This window comes from Entelurus aequoreus, linkage group LG05 (assembly GCF_033978785.1).
Source record: "Entelurus aequoreus isolate RoL-2023_Sb linkage group LG05, RoL_Eaeq_v1.1, whole genome shotgun sequence".
Classification (NCBI taxonomy): Eukaryota; Metazoa; Chordata; class Actinopteri; order Syngnathiformes; family Syngnathidae; genus Entelurus; species Entelurus aequoreus.
In genome coordinates this window covers 32,473,636-32,495,493 of record NC_084735.1, presented here as the reverse complement: position 1 = coordinate 32,495,493, position 21,858 = coordinate 32,473,636, and the positions used below count along the sequence as shown (strand labels likewise).

General features: G+C 34.9%; 1 protein-coding gene across 1 annotated transcript; it reads left to right on the top strand.

Moving 5' to 3' along the window:
* Window positions 1-13,276: 13,276 nt before the first annotated feature.
* Window positions 13,277-20,409, top strand: LOC133649700 (mannose-P-dolichol utilization defect 1 protein-like). Its single transcript, XM_062046352.1, has 7 exons — window positions 13,277-13,556; window positions 13,711-13,776; window positions 15,903-16,035; window positions 17,324-17,409; window positions 19,402-19,517; window positions 19,603-19,713; window positions 19,790-20,409. The coding sequence occupies exons 1-7, from the start codon at window positions 13,472-13,474 to the stop codon at window positions 19,892-19,894; spliced, it is 702 nt and encodes a 233-aa protein (XP_061902336.1). The 5' UTR covers window positions 13,277-13,471; the 3' UTR covers window positions 19,895-20,409.
* The last annotated feature ends 1,449 nt before the right edge of the window (window positions 20,410-21,858 follow it).

Genomic DNA, 21,858 nt, shown 5'->3' with positions numbered 1-21,858 from the left:
GAAACAATGTTTCATTGACCGACTGGTTTGCAGTATGACAAACTCTGCATATCATGCCAAAGCATGAAGAAGTGGTGTTTCTTGAATAGGTTTGGTTTCCTACAACCACACCACTAGGCTGCTAGCTAATAACCGCAGTGAGTTTTATGAGTGTTTCCATTGAGTTGCAGTTGGAAGACATGCAATTGTATTACAGATCCTCACGTTTGGGCATCCCTAGACAAATGCTCATTGACTTACGGCAGGAGTGTCAAACTCCTTTTCATTGTGAGCCACGTCGCATTGATGGCTACAGTAAATATACTGTATAAGAATGTTCATGTATAAATGCCTCATATTTATACAATTTTTACTGATATGATATCCTGAGTCAATGTGACAAGCAGATGTTTAGCTTAGGGGTGTCCCAATCTGATACTGACATTGAATATCGACCCAATATCAGCAAATTACAACAAAGTATCTGATGATATCAGCTTGCATCTAAAATGTCCGATACAAGCAGTCCTGCAGCGCGCTTACTTGTGCAAAACTGGACAGCTAACATCTAAATGTCCTCCAAAAAGTACACAAGGTTGGTCTTTTCTTGTATTTTAGTGAAGTCATTTACAAAAGGTAAACATGAAAAGTGGTTCTCAAATGGCTAAAAACATATTTTTACTTGACGGTGTTCAATTCCAATTAGGCAGGACATCTTGGTCATTTTATTTCTTCTTTTGTACATTTTTATTTATTAAATTTGAGTATTTTTATGTATTATATTTAGCACTTTTTATAAGGTACATTTTACTATTCATCCTTCTGTGTTACAATGTAAACGTGACACTGCTTGCACTATTTGTTTTAATTGTTTCTTATGTCTGTACAGCACTTTAGCCAACTGGGGTTGTTTTCCATCCATCCATTTTCTACCGCTTTCAAATGTGTTAAATAAATGAATAAACACAAAACACTTGGCTCTCCAAGTACCACCATAATGACCAACATTAAAATACAGTATCGTAGTAGGCCCAAGTATTCATTAAAAACAAGGAAAATGTTTTATTTGTGTTAGAGTTTATCTCAAACATGCAAGCATACAACATGATGCATCACAATTTCCAGTTTCTCAATTCAACATGTTCAAAAAGGAGTAGGAAGAAGCAGAGCTTATTTAATGCTACCCCTTTTCCTTTATATGGCAGTTGCTAACACATTGTTCACTTCCTGTTCTCAATGTATTCACAATATACTCCATAAGTAATAACATTATAAATAAATAATAATGAGTTAAGTAAGTTATATTTCATATGGTAAGATAGATAAGATTATCTAGAAAATGAATGGATGGATGGAATAAATTCAGAATGTTTATCATGATTTTTCTTCTTTTTACTTTGTAAACACTTTAAGTTTGAAGAGTTTCTTGAAGTGGATCATATTAGTACATTGTTTGCTTTATTTGCTTAATCCATTCCATAATTTAATTCCACATACAGATATACTAAAGTGATGTATGTGCATCCATCCATCCATTTTCTACCGCGTGTCCCTTTCGGGGTCGCGGGGGGTGCTAGAGCCTATCTCAGCTGCATCCGGGCAGAAGACTGGCTACACGCTGGACAAGTAGCCGCCTCATCACAGGACCAACACGGATAGACAGACAACATTTACACTCACATTCACACACTAGGGCCAATTTAGTGCATACAAATGTTTAAATTGCAGTTTTCTTGAAGGTTATATTTCCCCTCTTGTTGAGAATAATTGTTGTACATTCTTGGGTAGCAGGTTATAGTTTGCTTTGTGCATAATTGTAGCTTTTTGCAAATTCCCTATGTCTTGAAATTTCAGTATTTTCGATTCAATGAATAAAGGGTTTGAATGTTCTCTATATCTAACTGATCTTTTTTGTAACACTGTTAGTGACTGTAGTGCACATTTGTAGTTGTTTCCCCATATTTCTGCACAATAACTCAGATATGGTAACACTAGCGAGCAGTAGAGAATATGGAGTGATTTTTGGTTTGCATGTTTAGCTTTATTCATTATTGACATGTTTCTTGAGATTTCCAGTTCGTTTTATTATCAATCATTATACCTAGAAATTTGATTTAATTTACTCTTTAAATTTCTATTCCGTCTATTTGCGTTTGTGTTTGACTTTCTCTTCTACGGTTACCGAATAGCATTATTTTAGTTTCACTGAGGTTTAAGGATTGCTAGTCTTTTTAATTTGTTAATTTCTTTTATTTGTATTAGCTTCTGTGTGTTCTCCCCTGAACAAAACACTGTTGTATCGTGTGCGAATAATACTAACTTTAAATCTTTTGTAACTTTACAAATGTCATTTATAAACTTGTCATTACAAATGTCATTTATAAGCTTGTCATTACAAATGTCATTTACAAGATCTTGTTATCGTGCTTGGTGACTTTAACAAGGGAAATTTGAGCCAGGAATTACCTAAGTATAGGCAGTTTATTAAATGCCCGACCAGAGAGGAGAACACTTTGGATCACTGTTACACTACAATAAGCAAGGCATATCATGCAGTCCAGCACGCTGCTCTAGGACTATCAGATCACTTGATGGTGCACTTAATCCCTTCATACAGACAGACTGAAACTGGCTAAACCTGTTATGAGGACTATTAAGTGTTTCACCGCCAAGGCTGTGGAGGAGCTGCGTGCATGTTTGGAGACGACAGACTGGGAGGCAATTGGAGCAGCCACGGACAATCTGGACGAGTATACAGACACTGTGACCTCATACATTCAGTTCAATGAGGTGCGCATCGCACGTGCTGCTGAGAAGGTGATTGGCTGCAAGCTCCCATCCCTCCAGGACCTGTTCTCCTCCAGGACCAGGAGGCGTGTGGGTCGGATCACAGCTGACTCTTCTCACCCTGGTCACAAACTATTCTCACCTCTCCAGACCCACACCTCCCGCCACCTGAACAGTTTTTTCCCCTTGGCAATCAGGCACATGAACAATAACTCCTAATAGTAGCTCCTTTGAATTCCTTTCTAAGTCTATAACAAGATCTGATAGCTCAGTTAGAGCTCTTGTTATTACCAAATCTGTGTTATATGTGTTTTATGTTGCACGATTGCACCAAGAAAAATTCCTAGTTTGTGAACCCGTTCTCAAACAATGGCAATAAAAACTATTCTGATTCTGATTCTGATTATATAAAGATTGAACACTTTTGGTCCTAGTATTGATCCCTGGGATACACCACAGGATATATTTAGCGCTGTAGATTTGTGTTTACCTAGCTTCATGTATTGTTTTGCTAGGAATAAAAAAAATGATATCCAAAAAAATTGTAAAATGGCCATAAATATAAAACATAAAAATTTAAAAGTGGCAATTCCCAGCACCTGGTGATCGATACCAGTACTCAATTCCAGTACTTGAGTTAATAAATTGTATTTTTTAATAGCATTTTTTTGTAACATTCAAACATGGGCTAATTATAACTGTGCTGTCCATTTGTTATATCTTGTTTTCTAAGTTATTACATTTCTGAGTCTCATTTGCAAATAGTATATAGTAAACTTTGCATGCAGATGCACTTACACGTTAGATGGCAGTAGTGTAGACTATGGTGTCTTGCCTAGCTAGGAAGTAGTCTTTGTATGCCTGTCTATTCTAATGGTGTTCCCTACAAAGTGTTTATACTGCAAGTATTGAACCTATTACAAACTTTGATTGTACAGTGCATGTCAATTATAGTTTTCATTCATTTGGAGGTGTTGAAATCGCCATTCAAAATCACTCATGCTAAACAGTAGCATATTAATAGCAAAGCCAAAATTAGCATCAGCAAGCACATTTTGGAACATGGAGCCTAACTTTACATTTGAGTATGTTCTATCAGTCATACATACTTGCTTGTTTAGCATTGAAAATTGCAACATTATTTAAAGGCAGTTTGTCTGAGTCTGCTTTGAGTGCTGCTTGAGCGATTGTTGCCTTGCCAATTGTTTGTGTTTAGTCTGCAAATGGACGTGACGTCACAAGCAACAAACGTATCGAAATATGGCAGCGTTTGATTTTAAGTGAACCGATACCCAGTAGTACCGACGGGATTCGGTTTGTTCCTATGAGAGTACCAAATTCGGTACCTATCCCTACTTATGGACAATTTGTTGTGAAATCCTGGCCTGATCTTAGTCAAATTTGACATGCACGTGCTTGTCTGTCCTGTTACAGTGTGATCACATTTTATGGTGATTCAGTTAAACACCACATGTTTGTGGAGTGCGTCGGGCCGTGCGAGAATATTTAAGTCAATTCTACAAACAGCACCACCATGTTGTGTGTTAGTCAGGAAAGTTATAGCACAGGTGACACTGAAGGGTGCATGTTGTAACAGACGCTCAGCTCAGCCTTTTGTGTGCGGCAGTTTATGAGTAGTACCGTTAGTTTACACAAACAAATATCTCGGTCCTTCCACTGAATGGCTATACCATTTTTTGTTGTAACTCTCAACACATGACAGAGTGATAACCCAGGGACATGACTTAAATGTGACATGGAACTTAAGTGTTTGTTTATTTTTAATAACATTGAAAGTATCACAAGTATTAATGTGGGGCATAAAATTCTTCTTTTTTTTTCTTTCCAGTGTGCGAGGCAGTTTAAATTAATATTTTAAGTAATATTTCATAACATGCAATTAGATCAATATTCAGTACACATTACCTAATAAAATGTATTATACAGTTAATTTTATTTAGCATGTTTTTACGGACGGTTGTGTTTGCATAACTGGAAAGTAATCAGATGGAAAGAACACCAACAGAATTATAGCGCCAAAGGCAGATATAGTGAATACTCTCCACTCAAAAGAAGAGTGAAGATCAGATTACATTTTATGGCCTACTGTTTAATTACAGACAGCCGGGTGTGCCGTAAAAGCTCAATGGTCTAGTTTAATGCTTTAAGAATGGTCATTTGGAGGTGGAGAAGCTTCAGTGGTATGTTTGGTCCATTGTGAGGAATAATTACGTTACATCGTTGCAGAATGTTCTGGAGAAAATGCATTTTGTTGGTCTGTCAGTTCATCATTCCTGTTTAACACTTATTGTAAATTATATTTATTGGCAACATTTATAAACTTGCAGTAGTTTGAGCAACAACAATTTAAATGGCTTAATAATTAAATTTCCATCTGTTTAAAATTAAACCTGTTTTTTTAAAATAAACGTTATTTTAAGCAAGAAGCGGTTTTATTTTGATTTCACCAGTGGCAACTTTTAAATATGTAGTTGATTTATTCCAGATTAGCAACGGTAAATTGTCCCTAGTGTGTGAATGTTGTCTGTCTATCTGTGATGGCCCTGTGATGAGGAGGCGACTTGTCCAGGGTGTACCCCGCCTTCCACCCGAGTGCAGCTGGGACAGGCTCCAGCACCCCTGCGAACCCTAGAGGGACAAGTGGTAGAAAATGGATGGATGGATAGAAATTTGACTGCAAAATACACAAACTTGTCTCTTTATGATGTTTTGGTGAGTCATGCTCCTACTATGCCTGCCTAGCCCTTTTCCTAGAATTCAGAGTTGTGGGTGTGGCTAAAATCCAACATTTGTTTTCATTAGCCAACAGGAGCACTTTGGAAAACAGCCCTTCACAGACATTTTATATATTGGCTGTAGAAAATAATAATGTACATTATCTGTACATGGTTGGTGATATTATATACATTTACTGTATATGAAAATACGTCAAAAGGACTTATTTTGTATCCATAACCCTTAAGTCATTTAAAACTCTTCACTCATACAGGCATGATGAAAAAAATGTCAGCTTCCCCAAAACTATTGTGAAAATGTTTTCCACTTTAAACAGATTTGTCTTATAAAACTAGTTATACCTGAAATAAATATAACAAATGTCACAGTATTTTTGTTTTGATATTTAATGGTCAGTATTTAACATAAGTCCACTGTTTTTGTAAAGCAGTCTTGTATTGAGGTGCCAAATGGGACACAATTAAATGAATAAATACATATCTAAATGTGTCACTTAATTATTGAATTTCGTGATTTAATTAACTATGTCACAATTTAATTAATTTGGATGTAATTATTTCCTGATTTATTTATTACTCAATCAATCAATGACACATAAAAAATGTTTTAATTACTTATCTAATTCTGTCTAATTTGGCCGTTCAATCTCTTGTAGATCTCATATATATATATATATATATATATATATATATATATATATATATATATATATATATATATATATATATATATATATATATATATATATATATATATATATATATATATAATGTATATATATATATATATATATGTATATATATATATGTATATATGTATATATATATGTATATGTATATATATATATGTATATATATATATATATGTATATATATATATATGTATATATATATATATGTATATGTATATATATATGTATATATATATATATATATATATATATGTATATATATATATATGTATATATATATATATATATATATATGTATATATATATATATATATATATGTATATATATATATATGTATATATATATATATATATATATGTATATATATATATATATATATATATATGTATATATATGTATATATATACATATATATATATATATGTATGTATATGTATATATATATATATGTATATATGTATATATATATATGTATATATATATATATATGTATATATATATATGTATATGCATATATGTGCATATGCATATATGTGTATATATATGTATATATGCATATATGTGTATATATATGTATATATGTGTATATATATGTATATATGCATATATGTGTATATATGCATATATATGCATATATATGTATGTATGCATATGCATATATATATGCATATATATGCATATATATACAGTATATGCATATATATATATGCATATATATACTGTATATATGTATATATATGCATATATTTATGCATATATATATATATGCATATATGTGCATATATATGCATATATATATATACACACAGTATATGCATATATATGCATATATATATATGCATATATATATGCATATATATATATATATATATATATATATATATATATATATATATATATATATATATATATATATATATATATATATATATATATATATATATATATATATATATATATACCATAATAATGCAATACAATTACATTTTTGAGTTCTGAACTTGTAATTTCTTGCAGTGTTTATTAAGTGGTAATATGTCACATTTGTTCCAATTAACTTTATACCCTGATAAACAGCCATATTCAGTGATGACATTATTGATATAAAGAAGACAGGAGTTAACATGTGACAGGTAAAACAATTATGTCGTCACAATACATCGATAGCTTATTATACTAAGAGCCAATATTTATACCATGAATATTATTTTCACTTCTTATTTTTGCGGCTAAGGGTTCAATAACCAAATTAAATAATAATCCAGATGCAGGACATCCCTGTTTTACTCCTCTTTTTAACAAAAAAGCTTCTGAAATATGATTATTGGTTTTGACGGATGCCATGGGCCTTGTATAAAGCATCTTAATCCATTGTATAAAATTATCTCCAAATCCAAATTTACGTAATGTGCAAAACATAAATGACCAGTTTATGCGGTCGAATGCCTTCTCCGCATCAGCAGTACATACTGCTGTGGCATAAGGGAGACTTCTAGCATAGTAAATAACATTAAACAATTTCCTTGTATTGTCTGAAGATTGTCGACCTTCTATGAAGCCAGTTTGGTCAGTATGAATGAATTTTCCTATTACATTTGATAATCGTGTGGGTAAGATTTTTGCCAAGATTCAAAAGGATTCTCTATTCATTCAATACATAGGATTTCAGCAGGATCTACCCCAGTCTGCTGACATGCAAGCAGAGTAGTAGATTTTTGTAAAAAGCTTTTATAATTGTAAAGGACAATGTTTTATCAACTGTTTGCAATGATGTAAATTTGTTTTAACTATTAAATGAACCAAAAATATGACTTATTTTATCTTTGTGAAAATATTGGACACAGTGTGTTGTCAAGTTTATGAGATGCGATGCAAGTGTAAGCCACTGTGACACTATTGTTCTTTTTTATTTTAATGTCTAATGATAATGTCAAAGAGGGATTGCATTGTTATGGTATTGCTGTGTATTGTTTTGTTGGATTGATTAATAAAAAATTTAAAAAAAATTAAAAAATTATTTTTTAAAAAAAATAGATTTTTAAAAAATGAGAATCTATTCTGAATCGCACAACGTCAGAATCGCGATTCGAATTCGAATCAATTTTTTCTCCCACCCCATATATATATATATATATATATATATATATATATATATATATATATATATATATATATATATATATATATATATATATATATATATATATATATATATATATATATATATATATATATTAAGATTAAAGATTAAAGTACCAATGATTGTCACACACACACTAGATGTGGTGAAATTTGTCCTCTGCATTTGTCCCAACTCATATATAACCATATGAGTTGGGAAATTGTGTTAGATGTAAATATAAATGGAATACAAGGATTTGCAAATCCTTTTCAACCCATATTAATTTGAATGCACTACAAAGACAAGATATTTGATGTTCAAACTCATAAACTTTAATTTTTTTGTGCAAATAATAATTAACTTAGAATTCCATGGCTGCAACACGTGCCAAACTAGTTGTGAAAGGGCATGTTCACCACTGTGTTACATGGCCTTTCCTTTTAACAACCCTCAGTAAACGTTTGGGAACTGAGGAGACACATTTTTGAAGCTTCTCAGGTGGAATTCTTTCCCATTCTTGCTTGATGTACAGCTTAAAGGCCTACTGAAAGCCACTACTACCGACCACGCAGTCTGATAGTTTATATATCAATGATGAAATCTTAACATTGCAACACATGCCAATACGGCCGGGTTAACTTATAAAGTGACATTTTAAAATTCCCGGGAAATATCCGGCTGAAACATCGCGGTATGATGACGTTTGCGCGTGATGAAGTCCGAGTAACGGAAGTTATGGTACCACGTAGAATCCTATACAAAAAGCTCTGTTTTCATTTCATAATTCCACAGTATTCTGGACATCTTTTGCAATTTTTTTAATGAACAATGAAGGCTGCAAAGAAGACAGTTGTAGGTGGGATCAGTGTATTAGCAGCGGACTACAGCAACACAACCAGGAGGACTTTGTTGGAGCGCTAGCCGCGCTAGCCGCCGACTTCACCTTGACTTCCTACGTCTCCGGGCCGCCAAACGCATCGGGTGAAGTCTTTCGTCCTTCTGCCGATCGCTGGAACGCAGGTGAGCACGGGTGTTGATGAGCAAATGAGGGCTGGCTGGCGTAGGTGGAAAGCTAATGTTTTTAGCCTAGCTCTGTGCAGTCTGGTTGCTAAGTTAGCTTCAATGGCGTCGTTAGCACAGCATTGTTAACCTTCGCCAGCCTGGAAAGCATTAACCGTGTATTTACATGTCCACGTTTTAATAGTATTGTTTATTTTCTATCTATACTTCCCGTCAGGGGTTTATTTCTTTTGTTTCTATATGCAGTTAAAGCAAGATGATATCACGTTAGCTCGTAGCTAAAGCATTTCGCTGATGTATCGTCGTGGAGATAAAAGGCACTGAATGTCCATTTCGCGTTCTCGACTCTCATTTTCAAGAGGATATAGTATCCGAGGTGGTTTAAAATACAAATCTGTGATCTACAATAGAAAAAGGAGAGTGTGGAATCCAATGAGCCAGCTTGTACCTAAGTTACGGTCAGAGCGAAAAAAGATACGTCCATCGCTGCCTCTCAAGTCATTCACTGTAACGTTCCTCATCTACGAATCTTTCATCCTCGCTCAAATTAATGGGGTAATCATCACTTTCTCGGTCCGAATCTCTCTCGCTCCATTGTAAACAACGGGGAATTGTGAGGAATACTAGCTCCTGTGACGTCACGCTACTTCCGGTACAGGCAAGGCTTTTTTTTTATCAGCGAGCAAAAGTTGCGAACTTTATCGTCGATTTTCTCTACTAAATCCTTTCAGCAAAAATATGGCAATATCGCGAAATGATCAAGTATGACACATAGAATGGATCTGCTATTCCCGTTTAAATAAAAAAAAATCACTTCAGTAGGCCTTTAAGTTGTTCAACAGTCCGGGGGTCTCCGTTGTGGTATTTTAGGCTTCATAATGCGCCACACATTTTCAATGGGAGACAGGTCTGGACTACAGGCAGGCCAGTCTAGTACCCGCACTCTTTTACTATGAAGCCACGTTGATGTAACACGTGGCTTAGCATTGTCTTGCTGAAATAAGCAGGGGCGTCCATGGTAACGTTGCTTGGATGGCAACATATGTTGCTCCAAAACCTGTATGTACCTTTCAGCATTAATGGCGCCTTCACAGATGTGTAAGTTACCCATGTCTTGGGCACTAATACACCCCCATACCATCACAGATGCTGGCTTTTCAACTTTGCGCCTATAACAATCCGGATGGTTCTTTTCCTCTTTGGTCCGGAGGACACGACGTCCACAGTTTCCAAAAACAATTCTAAATGTGGACTCGTCAGACCACAGAACACTTTTCCACTTTGTATCAGTCCATCTTAGATGAGCTCAGGCCCAGCGAAGCCGACTGCGTTTCTGGGTGTTGTTGATAGACGGTTTTCGCCTAGCATAGGAGAGTTTTAACTTGCACTTACAGATGTAGCGACCAACTGTAGTTACTGACAGTGGGTTTCTGAAGTGTTCCTGAGCCCATGTGGTGATATCCTTTACACACTGATGTCGCTTGTTGATGCAGTACAGCCTGAGGGATCGAAGGTCACGGGCTTAGCTGCTTACGTGCAGTGATTTCTCCAGATTCTCTGAACCCTTTGATGATATTACAGACCATAGATGGTGAAATCCCTAAATTCCTTGCAATAGCTGGTTGAAAAAGGGTTTTCTTAAACTGTTCAACAATTTGCTCACGCATTTGTTGACAAAGTGGTGACCCTCGCCCCATCCTTGTTTGTGAATGACTGAGCATTTCATGGAATCTACTTTTATACCCAATCATGGCACCCACCTGTTCCCAATTTGCCTGTTGACCTGTGGGATGTTCCAAATAAGTGTTTGATGAGCATTCCTCAACTTTATCAGTATTTATTGCCACCTTTCCCAACTTTGTCACATGTTGCTGGCATCAAATTCTAAAGTTAATGATTATTTGCACAAAAAAAATGTTTATCAGTTCGAACATCAAATATGTTGTCTTTGTAGCATATTCAACTGAATATGGGTTGAAAATTATTTGCAAATCATTGTATTCCGTTTTATATTTACATCTAACACAATTTCCCAACTCATATGGAAACGGGGTTTGTGTATTCTTCCTGGTCGCACATTTAATGCCAGAGAAATGTTACGTGGAGTTTTTCATCAACTTCAGATTTCACGGTGAGGTCATCCATGTGTTCTTGTTTCTTTCATGTCCGATTTGCTTTAAAAGTTGCACGTGTGTAGACTAAACATGCTGAATGTTGCGTTCAAGTGCAGTCTGCACTTTGTAGCTTTTCGCGCGTGACAACTGTTATTGTCTTTTTGTAGTGCCCTGTTCGACGTTTGTCCTCAACAAAATCATCGGAGTGTGGATTCTTTTGGACGTGGTTTTTGGTAAAACTACATATGTACTTTATTAATGCTGAGTTTGGACGCGACAATGGTTCGATCAGTGCGTGATTGTGTCTATTGACAACACGCAGTGGTGTTCTGTTTGATGCTGACCCAAGGCATAGTGATGACATCAACACTGTACACACACAGACTTCACCATGTGTCATACCTTTACGCAATAAACACACTTCATTATACACACACACACACACACACACACATATATATATATATATATATATATATATATATATATATATATATATATATATATATATATATATATATATATATATATATATATATATATATATAAACACACTTCATTATACACACACACACATGTATATATATATATATATATATATATATATATATATATATATATATATGTATATATATATATATATATATATATATATATATATATATATATATATATATATATATATATATATATATATATATAACACACTTCATTATACACACACACACATGTATATATATATATATATATATATATATATATATATATATGTGTGTGAGTGTGTTTATATATATATATATATATATATATATATATATATATATATATATATATATATATATATATATATATATATATATATATATATATATATATATATATACATGTGTGTGTGTGTATAATGAAGTGTGTTTATATATATATATATATATATATATATATGTGTGTGTGTGTGTGTGTATATATATACACGTATATACATACATACATACATGTACATATATATATATATATACATATGTATATGTATATATATACACATATATATATACATATGTGTATATATATATATATATATATATATATATATATATATATATATATATATATATATATATATATATATATATATATATAATGTGTGTGTATATATGTATATATACTTTATATATTGTAAATATATATACATTTATTTTATTTATTTATTTTTTTTTGCAGAGGTTTATTTGAGTTGGTTTTTTTCCTACAGCATTGAACATCTGACAGAAAGGATTGCGACAGTTTATATTAAGATCATTGTGGGATCCTATTGGCATTTTTGATCAATTTGTTTCATCCGTTTTGTGGGTTTTTTGGTCATTTTTGGCTAATTTAGTTGGAATACATGTGATGTGAACATTATTAAATAAATAAATTAAGTAAATAAAAAAGTTAAAATGTAATATATTCTCCATCAACTTGGACCTATTATCCATTCGCCACAGTCAAAATGTAAATTTAAAAAGTCCTTATTTGCATGGTGACATTTACGTTTTTGACACCGGAAATTGTTCACACCGCAGCGTAAACTAGTTTTTGTAATAAAAAAAAAATGCTCCTGTGGACTTAAAATCCATCCATCCATTTATTTACCGCTTGCCATGAATTGATTAACGTGGACACCGACTTAAACAAGTTGAAAAACTTATTGAGGTGTTACCATTTAGTGGTCAATTGTACGAAATATGTACTTCGCTGTGCAACCAGCTACTAATACAAGTTTCAATCAATCAATCAATCAATTGTCCCTTTCGGGGTCGCGGAGGGGTGCTGGAGCCTATCTCAGCTGCATTCGGGCGGAAGGCGGGGTACACCCTGGACAAGTCTAATTGTCCAATGTATGAATCTTGAAAGGATGTTGTATAGAAATACAAGATGCAACAAGAGACGTCCCATCAGTCCATGTAAAGTTCGAGGGAGCCCTTGACCCCTCCCCTCGTGGTAGTCGGTGGCTCGTCAACATGTCTCCCGTCAAAGACTTCCTGGTCGCACATTTAATGCCAGAGAAATGTTACGTGGAGTTTTTCATCAACTCCAGATTTCACGGTGAGGTCATCCATGTGTTCTTGTTTCTTTCATGTCCGATTTGCTTTAAAAGTTGCACGTGTGTAGACTAAACATGCTGAGTGTTGCGTTCAAGTGCAGTCTGCACTTTAATTGTAGCTTTTCCCGCGTGACAACTATTATTGTCTTTTTGTAGTGCCCTGTTCGACGTTTGTCCTCAACAAAATCATCGGAGTGTGGATTCTTTTGGACGTGGTTTTTGGTAAGACTAGATATGTACTTTATTAATGCTGAGTTTGGACGCGACAATGGTTCGATCAGTGCGTGATTGTGTCTATTGACAACACGCAGTGGTGTTCTGTTTGATGCTGACCCAAGGCATAGTGATGACATCAACACTGTACACACACAGACTTCACCATGTGTCATACCTTTACGCAATAAACACACTTCATTATAATCCCCAATCGAACAGTGGTCAATAGTTAACTAGTTAATTAGCCACCACCAGGGAACACCTCGAAGAAGCTAACGACAACCATTGCAAAATAAGCTAACACAAAAACAGCGAGCTACAAACCCCGTTTCCATATGAGTTGGGAAATTGTGTTAGATGTAAATATAAACGGAATACAATGATTTGCAAATCATTTTCAACCCATATTCAATTGAATGCACTACAAAGACAAGATATTTGATGTTCAAACTCATAAACTTTTTTTTTTTTTGCAAATAATTAACTTAGAATTTCATGGCTGCAACACGTGCCAAAGTAGTTGAGAAAGGGCATGTTCACCACTGTGTTACATGGCCTTTCCTTTTAACACCACTCAGTAAACGTTAGGGAACTGAGGAGACACATTTTTTAAGCTTCTCAGGTGGAATTCTTTCCCATTCTTGCTTGATGTACAGCTTAAGTTGTTCAACAGTCCGGGGGTCTCCGTTGTGGTATTTTAGGCTTCGTAATGCGCCACACATTTTCAATGGGAGACAGGTCTGGACTACAGGCAGGCCAGTCTAGTACCCGCACTCTTTTACTATGAAGCCACGTTGATGTAACACGTGGCTTGGCATTGTCTTGCTGAAATAAGCAGGGGCGTCCATGGTAACGTTGCTTGGATGGCAACATGTGTTGCTCCAAAACCTGTATGTACCTTTCAGCATTAATGGCTCCTTCACAGATGTGTAAGTTACCCATGTCTTGGGCACTAATACACCCCCATACCATCACAGATGCTGGCTTTTCAACTTTGCGCCTATAACAATCCGGATGGTTCTTTTCCTCTTTGGTCCGGAGGACACGACGTCCACAGTTTCCAAAAACAATTCTAAATGTGGACTCGTCAGACCACAGAACACTTCTCCACTTTGTATCAGTCCATCTTAGATGAGCTCAGGCCCAGCGAAGCCGACGGCGTTTCTGGGTGTTGTTGATAAACGGTTTTCGCCTTGCATAGGAGAGTTTTAACTTGCACTTACAGATGTAGCGACCAACTGTAGTTACTGGCAGTGGGTTTCTGAAGTGTTCCTGAGCCCATGTGGTGATATCCTTTACACACTGATGTCGCTTGTTGATGCAGTACAGCCTGAGGGATCGAAGGTCACGGGCTTAGCTGCTTATGTGCAGTGATTTCTCCAGAATTTCTGAACCCTTTGATGATATTACGGACGTAGATGGTGAAATTCCTGAATTCCTTGCAATAGCTGGTTGAGAAAGGTTTTTCTTAAACTGTTCAACAATTTGCTCACACATTTGTTGACAAAGTGGTGACCCTCGCCCCATCCTTGTTTGTGAATGACTGAGCGTTTCATGGAATCTACTTTTATACCCAATCATGGCACCCACCTGTTCCCAATTTGCCTGTTCACCTGTGGGATGTTCCAAATAAGTGTTTGATGAGCATTCCTCAACTTTATCAGTATTTATTGCCACCTTTCCCAACTTCTTTGTCACGTGTTGCTGGCATCATATTCTAAAGTTAATGATTATTTGCAAAAAAAAAAAAGTTTATCAGTTTGAACATCAAATATCTTGTCTTTGTAGTGCATTCAATTGAATATGGGTTGAAAATGATTTGCAAATCATTGTATTACGTTTATATTTACATCTAACACAATTTCCCAACTCATATGGAAATGGTTTGTAAATGGGCAGCAAGTGGGAGAAGTATGGCTGCAGATGATCATGATGTATCCCACCAGGCATATTTATGCATTTCCATATGCATAAAGTAGAGTTCAAGTTAGTAATTCACAGTTTTTCCCCATCAACTTTTGGCAAAAAATATCTCTGTTGGAATCGCAAGTAGTGTTTAAGTACAATTCTACAGCACTAATAATGTATTCATAAGTAATTTTGTTCTGTGCCTGTTTATTCCTCTGCTGCAGCACAACTGCTGCAGCTGCTCAGGATTCTATGGAGAAGGAATGCAGACGGCTTAAGTCTGGCCTGCGTCCTGCTGCAACTTTACGCCTCGTCTGGACCTGTCCTGTTCGCCATGGCCCACAACTTCCCTCTTTTGTATGTACATTTACACTACTAACCATTTATAATGGCGATACAGTGCCGTTCTGTGCTACGGCAAACGGAAGCTAGTATGATATACAGTACATTTTGTTTAAGTAATACCTCTTCTAGGTGTCAATGGAACAGAGCATTAAATGTTAAAGCAATTGTCATTTGGAATGTTTATTAGGCTATTTGTCACACTGTTAAAGTAATATAGCCTGAGTCATTTTTTGTCGAAATAGTGTTTTAGTCTAAATCATCTCCTCATGATGCCGGTCAGCTATAGTAAAATCACCTACATCCTCAGTTGATCAGATCATGTGATTTTACCCCTTTAAGATAATGACCTATGAGAAATAAATGACTTGGGCAATTTTTTGAACATGCCTTTGTGTCTTAATCATGATATGGTAACACTTTATTTTGAAGGTGTCTACATAAGAGTGTCATGAACATTAATGACACTATGAAGTAACATCATGATCATGTTTATGGCAGGCTTGTGTGACTCTTATTTAGACACCTTCAAAATAAGTACCATATATTGCTTAAATCATAAAGGCATGTTCAAAAAATTGCCAAATGTATTTATTTCCCTTAAGTTGCATACATTACACACAGTTTTATTACTATTCCAATAGCCATCCGTTGGTACACCCATGTAGAGTGAAATTATCAATATATGTTATTTGTTAAACTTTTGGTGAAGTTTTTTTGTTTTCTTAAAAACTTGGAAAAAATGAGTTAGGCGATTATTTTACCAGGGTGATGTTGCCGGTAATACCTGCAGCTGTAAGTCAAGCGTAAATCAATAGATCAATTGTTCTCAAACTTTTTTCACCAAGTACCACCTCAGAAAACACCATCATACCAAGTACCATCAATATGACCAACATTAAAATACAGTAGCGTAGTAAGCCTAAGTATTCATTAAAACAAGACAGAGGTTATATTTAACAAGTATATTTAATATTTTTGGCCACTTCAGTTTGAACAGTAACACTGTGTTTTAATATAAGAAAATAAAACACTGTACTTTAATCAAGTGGTTCTTTGGCCTACCACACAGTTTGAGAATCACCTTGTCACAGGTCTGGTCATGTTTAAAGACACACTTGTCTGTTTGACATGTTCCTTATTGAGTTATAGTGTTACATACCTTTTCAATCAATCAATCAATCAATCAATGTTTATTTATATAGCCCTAAATCACAAGTGTCTCAAAGGGCTGCACAAGCCACAGCGACATCCTCGGTACAGAGCCCACAGCCTTTTGTGCTTGTCTTCCATGTGTCTGCAGTGCCTGGGGGGAAAGGCTCTTCCTGACGACACAGACAGCAATGATTGTCTTCCTTATTCTGCATTATCGTGGAGACACCATCAGAGGTTAGAAAATACTAGAACACTAGGGCTGGCAAGCTATTACCTGTTTGATAAGGCTGATCACAGATTCATTGTGGAATAATCACAATTGATCGATTCTATACTAGGGCTGTCAAACGATTAACATGTTAAAATCAGGTCAATCACAGAATCAATTTTGATTAATAACGATTAATCTGTTTATACTAGGACTGTAAAATGATTAACATGTTTAATCTGGTTAATCATAGATTTATTATGGATTCATTTTGATTAAACAGGATTAATCTGTTTCTATTCTAGGGCTGTCAAACGATTGACATGTTTAATCAGGTTAATCACAGAATCAATGTGAATCATTTTGATTAATCACAATTAATCTCTATCGTATAGGGCTGTCAAACTATTAACATTTTTAATCAGATTAATCAGATCGTGAATTTTTTGATTAATCACGATTAATCCGTTTCCATAGTTAGGGCTGTCAAACAATTCAAATGTTTAATCAGGTTAATTACAGACTCAATGAGAATTAATTTAGTTTAATCACAATTAATCTGTATCGTATAGGGTTGTCAAACCATTACATTTTTTTTTTGATTAATCAAGATTATTCTGTGTCTGTATTAGGGCTGCCAAATTATTTAACATGTTTAATGAGATTATCACTGATTAACTGTGGATTAATTTGAATTAATCTGTACGATTTGTCCAGGGTGTGAGATAGCCTCCAACACCCCCCGTGACCCCGTAAGGGACAAGCGGTAGAAAGTGGATGGATGTTACAATACTAAGATTGTCCAACTAATGACATGTTTAATCTGATTAATCACATTAACTGTGGATTAATTTCAATTAATCATGATTAATAGCTGTACGGTCCAAAAAAATACAATTATCACAGATTAACTATAGATTAATATTTATTAATCGCAATTAGCCTCTTTCTATACCAGTGCTGTCAAACTATTAACAGGTTTAATCAAATTAATCACAATTAAACATCATTTGTAATCTATATTAATGGCATTAAATGTTTTATGTGCAATTAGTCAAGAAAGAAGGGGATATACATATATGTACTTAAAGGTGTTTAATAACCATGTTGACATTATGTTCATGTTAACAAAAAAACGTTTTTCTCAACAAATATTCATCCATTTTATATGTTATTCCTTTTGTGTTATGATAAATGGGTTATACTTGTATAGCGCTTTTCTACCTTCAAGGTACTCAAAGCGCTTTGACAGTATTTCCACATTTACCCATTCACACACACATTCACACACTGATGGCGGGAGCTGCCCTGCAAGGCGCTAACCAGCAGCCATCAGAGGCAAAGGGTGAAGTGTCTTGCCCAAGGACACAACGGACGTGACTAGGAAGGTAGAAGGTGGGAATTGAACCCCAGTAACCAGCAACACTCCGATTGCTGGCACAGCCACTCTACCAACTTCGCCACGCCGTCCCTATAATTTAAAAATGGAAGTTATTCTGTAAAAGGAAAGCTCTGCAGTTTCCTGCAGTGTGTGTGTCATATTTTACTCGGCTATTCCTTCATGCTTTTTTTGGTCCTCAAAGTTCCCATTGGTAGAGCAAATGTGCTGTCTAGCATCTTCCATATGGACTCGTTTGCTTCTTTACTACTGCATCAACTTCCCATTTGCACATGCATGCCGATTTTGAGTCATTCTGAGTTTGTGTAAATAAAAAAATAAAGATTACCAATGATGATGGATTCATACATATTAACATGTTCATTTTGACAGACCGAGTCTTCTGTTGGTAACAAACTTCATTCATTGTTCATTTTCCTTATCTTCTTCTTCTTCTATCGGTGGGATTCTTAAACTTGCTTTGAACATGTCAGAGCATTCAAGAAAGGTCTTAAAACAATAATGTGGTCTATTCAGTGGTCACTAAGCAGGAGTACCACCTAGTGGCAGTATTCACTCATTGCCAAATGATTAACATGATCACATTGTTTCACTCTATTTCTTTATGTTTATTTGACAGGAATGTTGTTTGTGTCAGTTTATGCGATTTCACTCATCCTGTTGGGATTGTATGCCCCTGCACAAATCATCTCAGCGATGCACTCGTCCAGTTTGGCAGCACTAATTGCAAGCAAGGTGAGGGCATACGTGCGTGTGCTCTAATGTCTAGAGTGAATGTAAAACAATAGAAGGAATGACTTACTGGAATTGTTGTTTCCAGGTTTTCCAGGCCAGAACTAACTATCGTAACGGCCACACAGGTCAGCTGTCGCCTCTGTCAGTGTTCTTGACATGTGCCGCATCACTTGGCCTCGTTTGTGTCTCCCTGCAGGTATGAAGTTATACATCATGCACGCTCATTAGCTATGGTTGTCACTAAAAAGGTGAATTTTCACTTTTTCTTGCAGGATACAGGAAACTCCCTTGCGACTGCAAGCTACATTGTGTCAGCCTGTTTCAGCTGCGTATTGCTGGCCCAGATCCTCAGCGCTGCTAAAAAGAAGATAGAGTAAAGATGGAGAAGAACAAATACTGTTCAACATATTCCAAGATGTTTTCCAATATCCTGTTAAGAGTCTACAGAACCTTGCAGGATTAAGTTGCCTCTGAGATTTATTGAGCAAAACGTTGAGTTGTACAGTGATGTGATATTTACACTTTGCCTCATTTAAATCACATCTAGTAGGTCTACATTTGTTACAAAATCTGGTTTCTAGTTTAATTAAAAAACATTTCACTAGATGTTAAGAGGTTACTGTACTCACAAAAAAATATGATGAAGATGCAGACGTCCACAAGTTGTTCATGCATAAGAAGTGGATAGATAAATATGTAACTGTTTTGTTTTTTGCATGTATTTTTCAGTGTCACCAGCCTTAAAGTTACCTTCCAGGAGTATTTGTTCAGACAACACAATTGTTTACATATGGATAATTTGTGTATATGATGTCCTGTACAGTTATAAAACATTTATTTATAAAATATTGTTCTTTAAAGAGATCAAATTGTACGCATCTTTTTGTCAAGTTGGTCATTAGTCAGTGTAGTTTTTGGTCATTGAATTTCAGTTTTGTAGATGGAAATTGAAAAAAACCCAAAAACGATTAGTGTATTTGAGTTTAAATTTTTAAAAAAATTAAAACAAGGTAGTACTTTTTTTCTTTGTTCAAAAGCAATAACTGAATTAATTTTTTTTCCGTTTCTGCTGACTAATGATTTTCATTTTTGTTATATAAAATATAACAAGTAATAAACCGTTTCTCAGTTATTGCTCTTTGACACTGAAAAAAGGCTTTGTTTTTCAGTTTTTGTTTTAAAATACAATTTAACTAAACTAATCGTTTTGTTTTACAATTCGTATTCATGAAACGGAAATTCAATGACCATAAAAAACTGATCATGTAAACATATTACATTGTTATAGAATATCCATTTCTATTCCTGTGACTTACAACATTTTTTTTTTTAGAGGAATGATTTTAATTGTGTGTGTCCTTTAATGCAAGGGTCCAGTTTAATGTAGGCATTACGTGTGGTTTCTTGGTCACCTCCCTGACTAGACTAAATAAGATGAATGCAGCAATGTAGAGACATCCTGGATGAAAACCAAAGCTTCCCAGCCGACCTAATGGATTTTGAGAGGTGCTGCAAAGAGGAATGGGTGAAACTGCCCAAAGATAGGTGTGCCGAGCTGGTGGCATCGTATTCAAAAATACTTGAGGCTGTAATTGCTGCCAAAAGTGCATCAACAAAGTATTGAGCAAAGGCTGTGAATACTTAAGTACATGTGTTGCAAAAATAAAAACTTTTCACATTGTCATGTGTAGAATTTAAAGAGTTATGTAATGGTTGTAGCAATATCTACACAATATTCAAACTACTTCCTTTTTCTATTTTATTACATATATTTGTTTGCTCAAACTACTTAGTTTTATGTTAAATATGTTTTACACTTTTAAATATTTTTTAGAAAACACTCAAGTAAGAAAAACACAGTGTGCATACACTTTTTAGACGCTTAATTGTTAATGACTCTTCTGCAATTTAAGCAACTTGTTTGGAAATCCACCCATGAGTGACTGAATGTCAGCTGTTTTGTTAAGGGATGAAGCAAGAATCAGTCTTTTGATTTTTTATCTTTATTGTGTGATCGCACACCGATTATTATTGAGCACTTAGGTAGATAACCGGGGAAAATAAATGAACAAACACACAACAACTTCAGTGTATTAAGTCATGATTTATTTGTGTTTCTCGCATACAAAAACAATAATACACCTCATCAGTCACAGTAGTCTGCATTACAATCAAAGAACGTGTTGCTTGTAACATGGTTGGTTACATAACAGTCGGACTGATGAAAACTCATCAAGTGCTACACAAGTCCCACAGCATCAATTGCAGTCATTCTCCAATGACTTCTTAAATCATAACAGCAAATGTAACATTAGTTAAGTAAGAAATACTTCAGTGATTG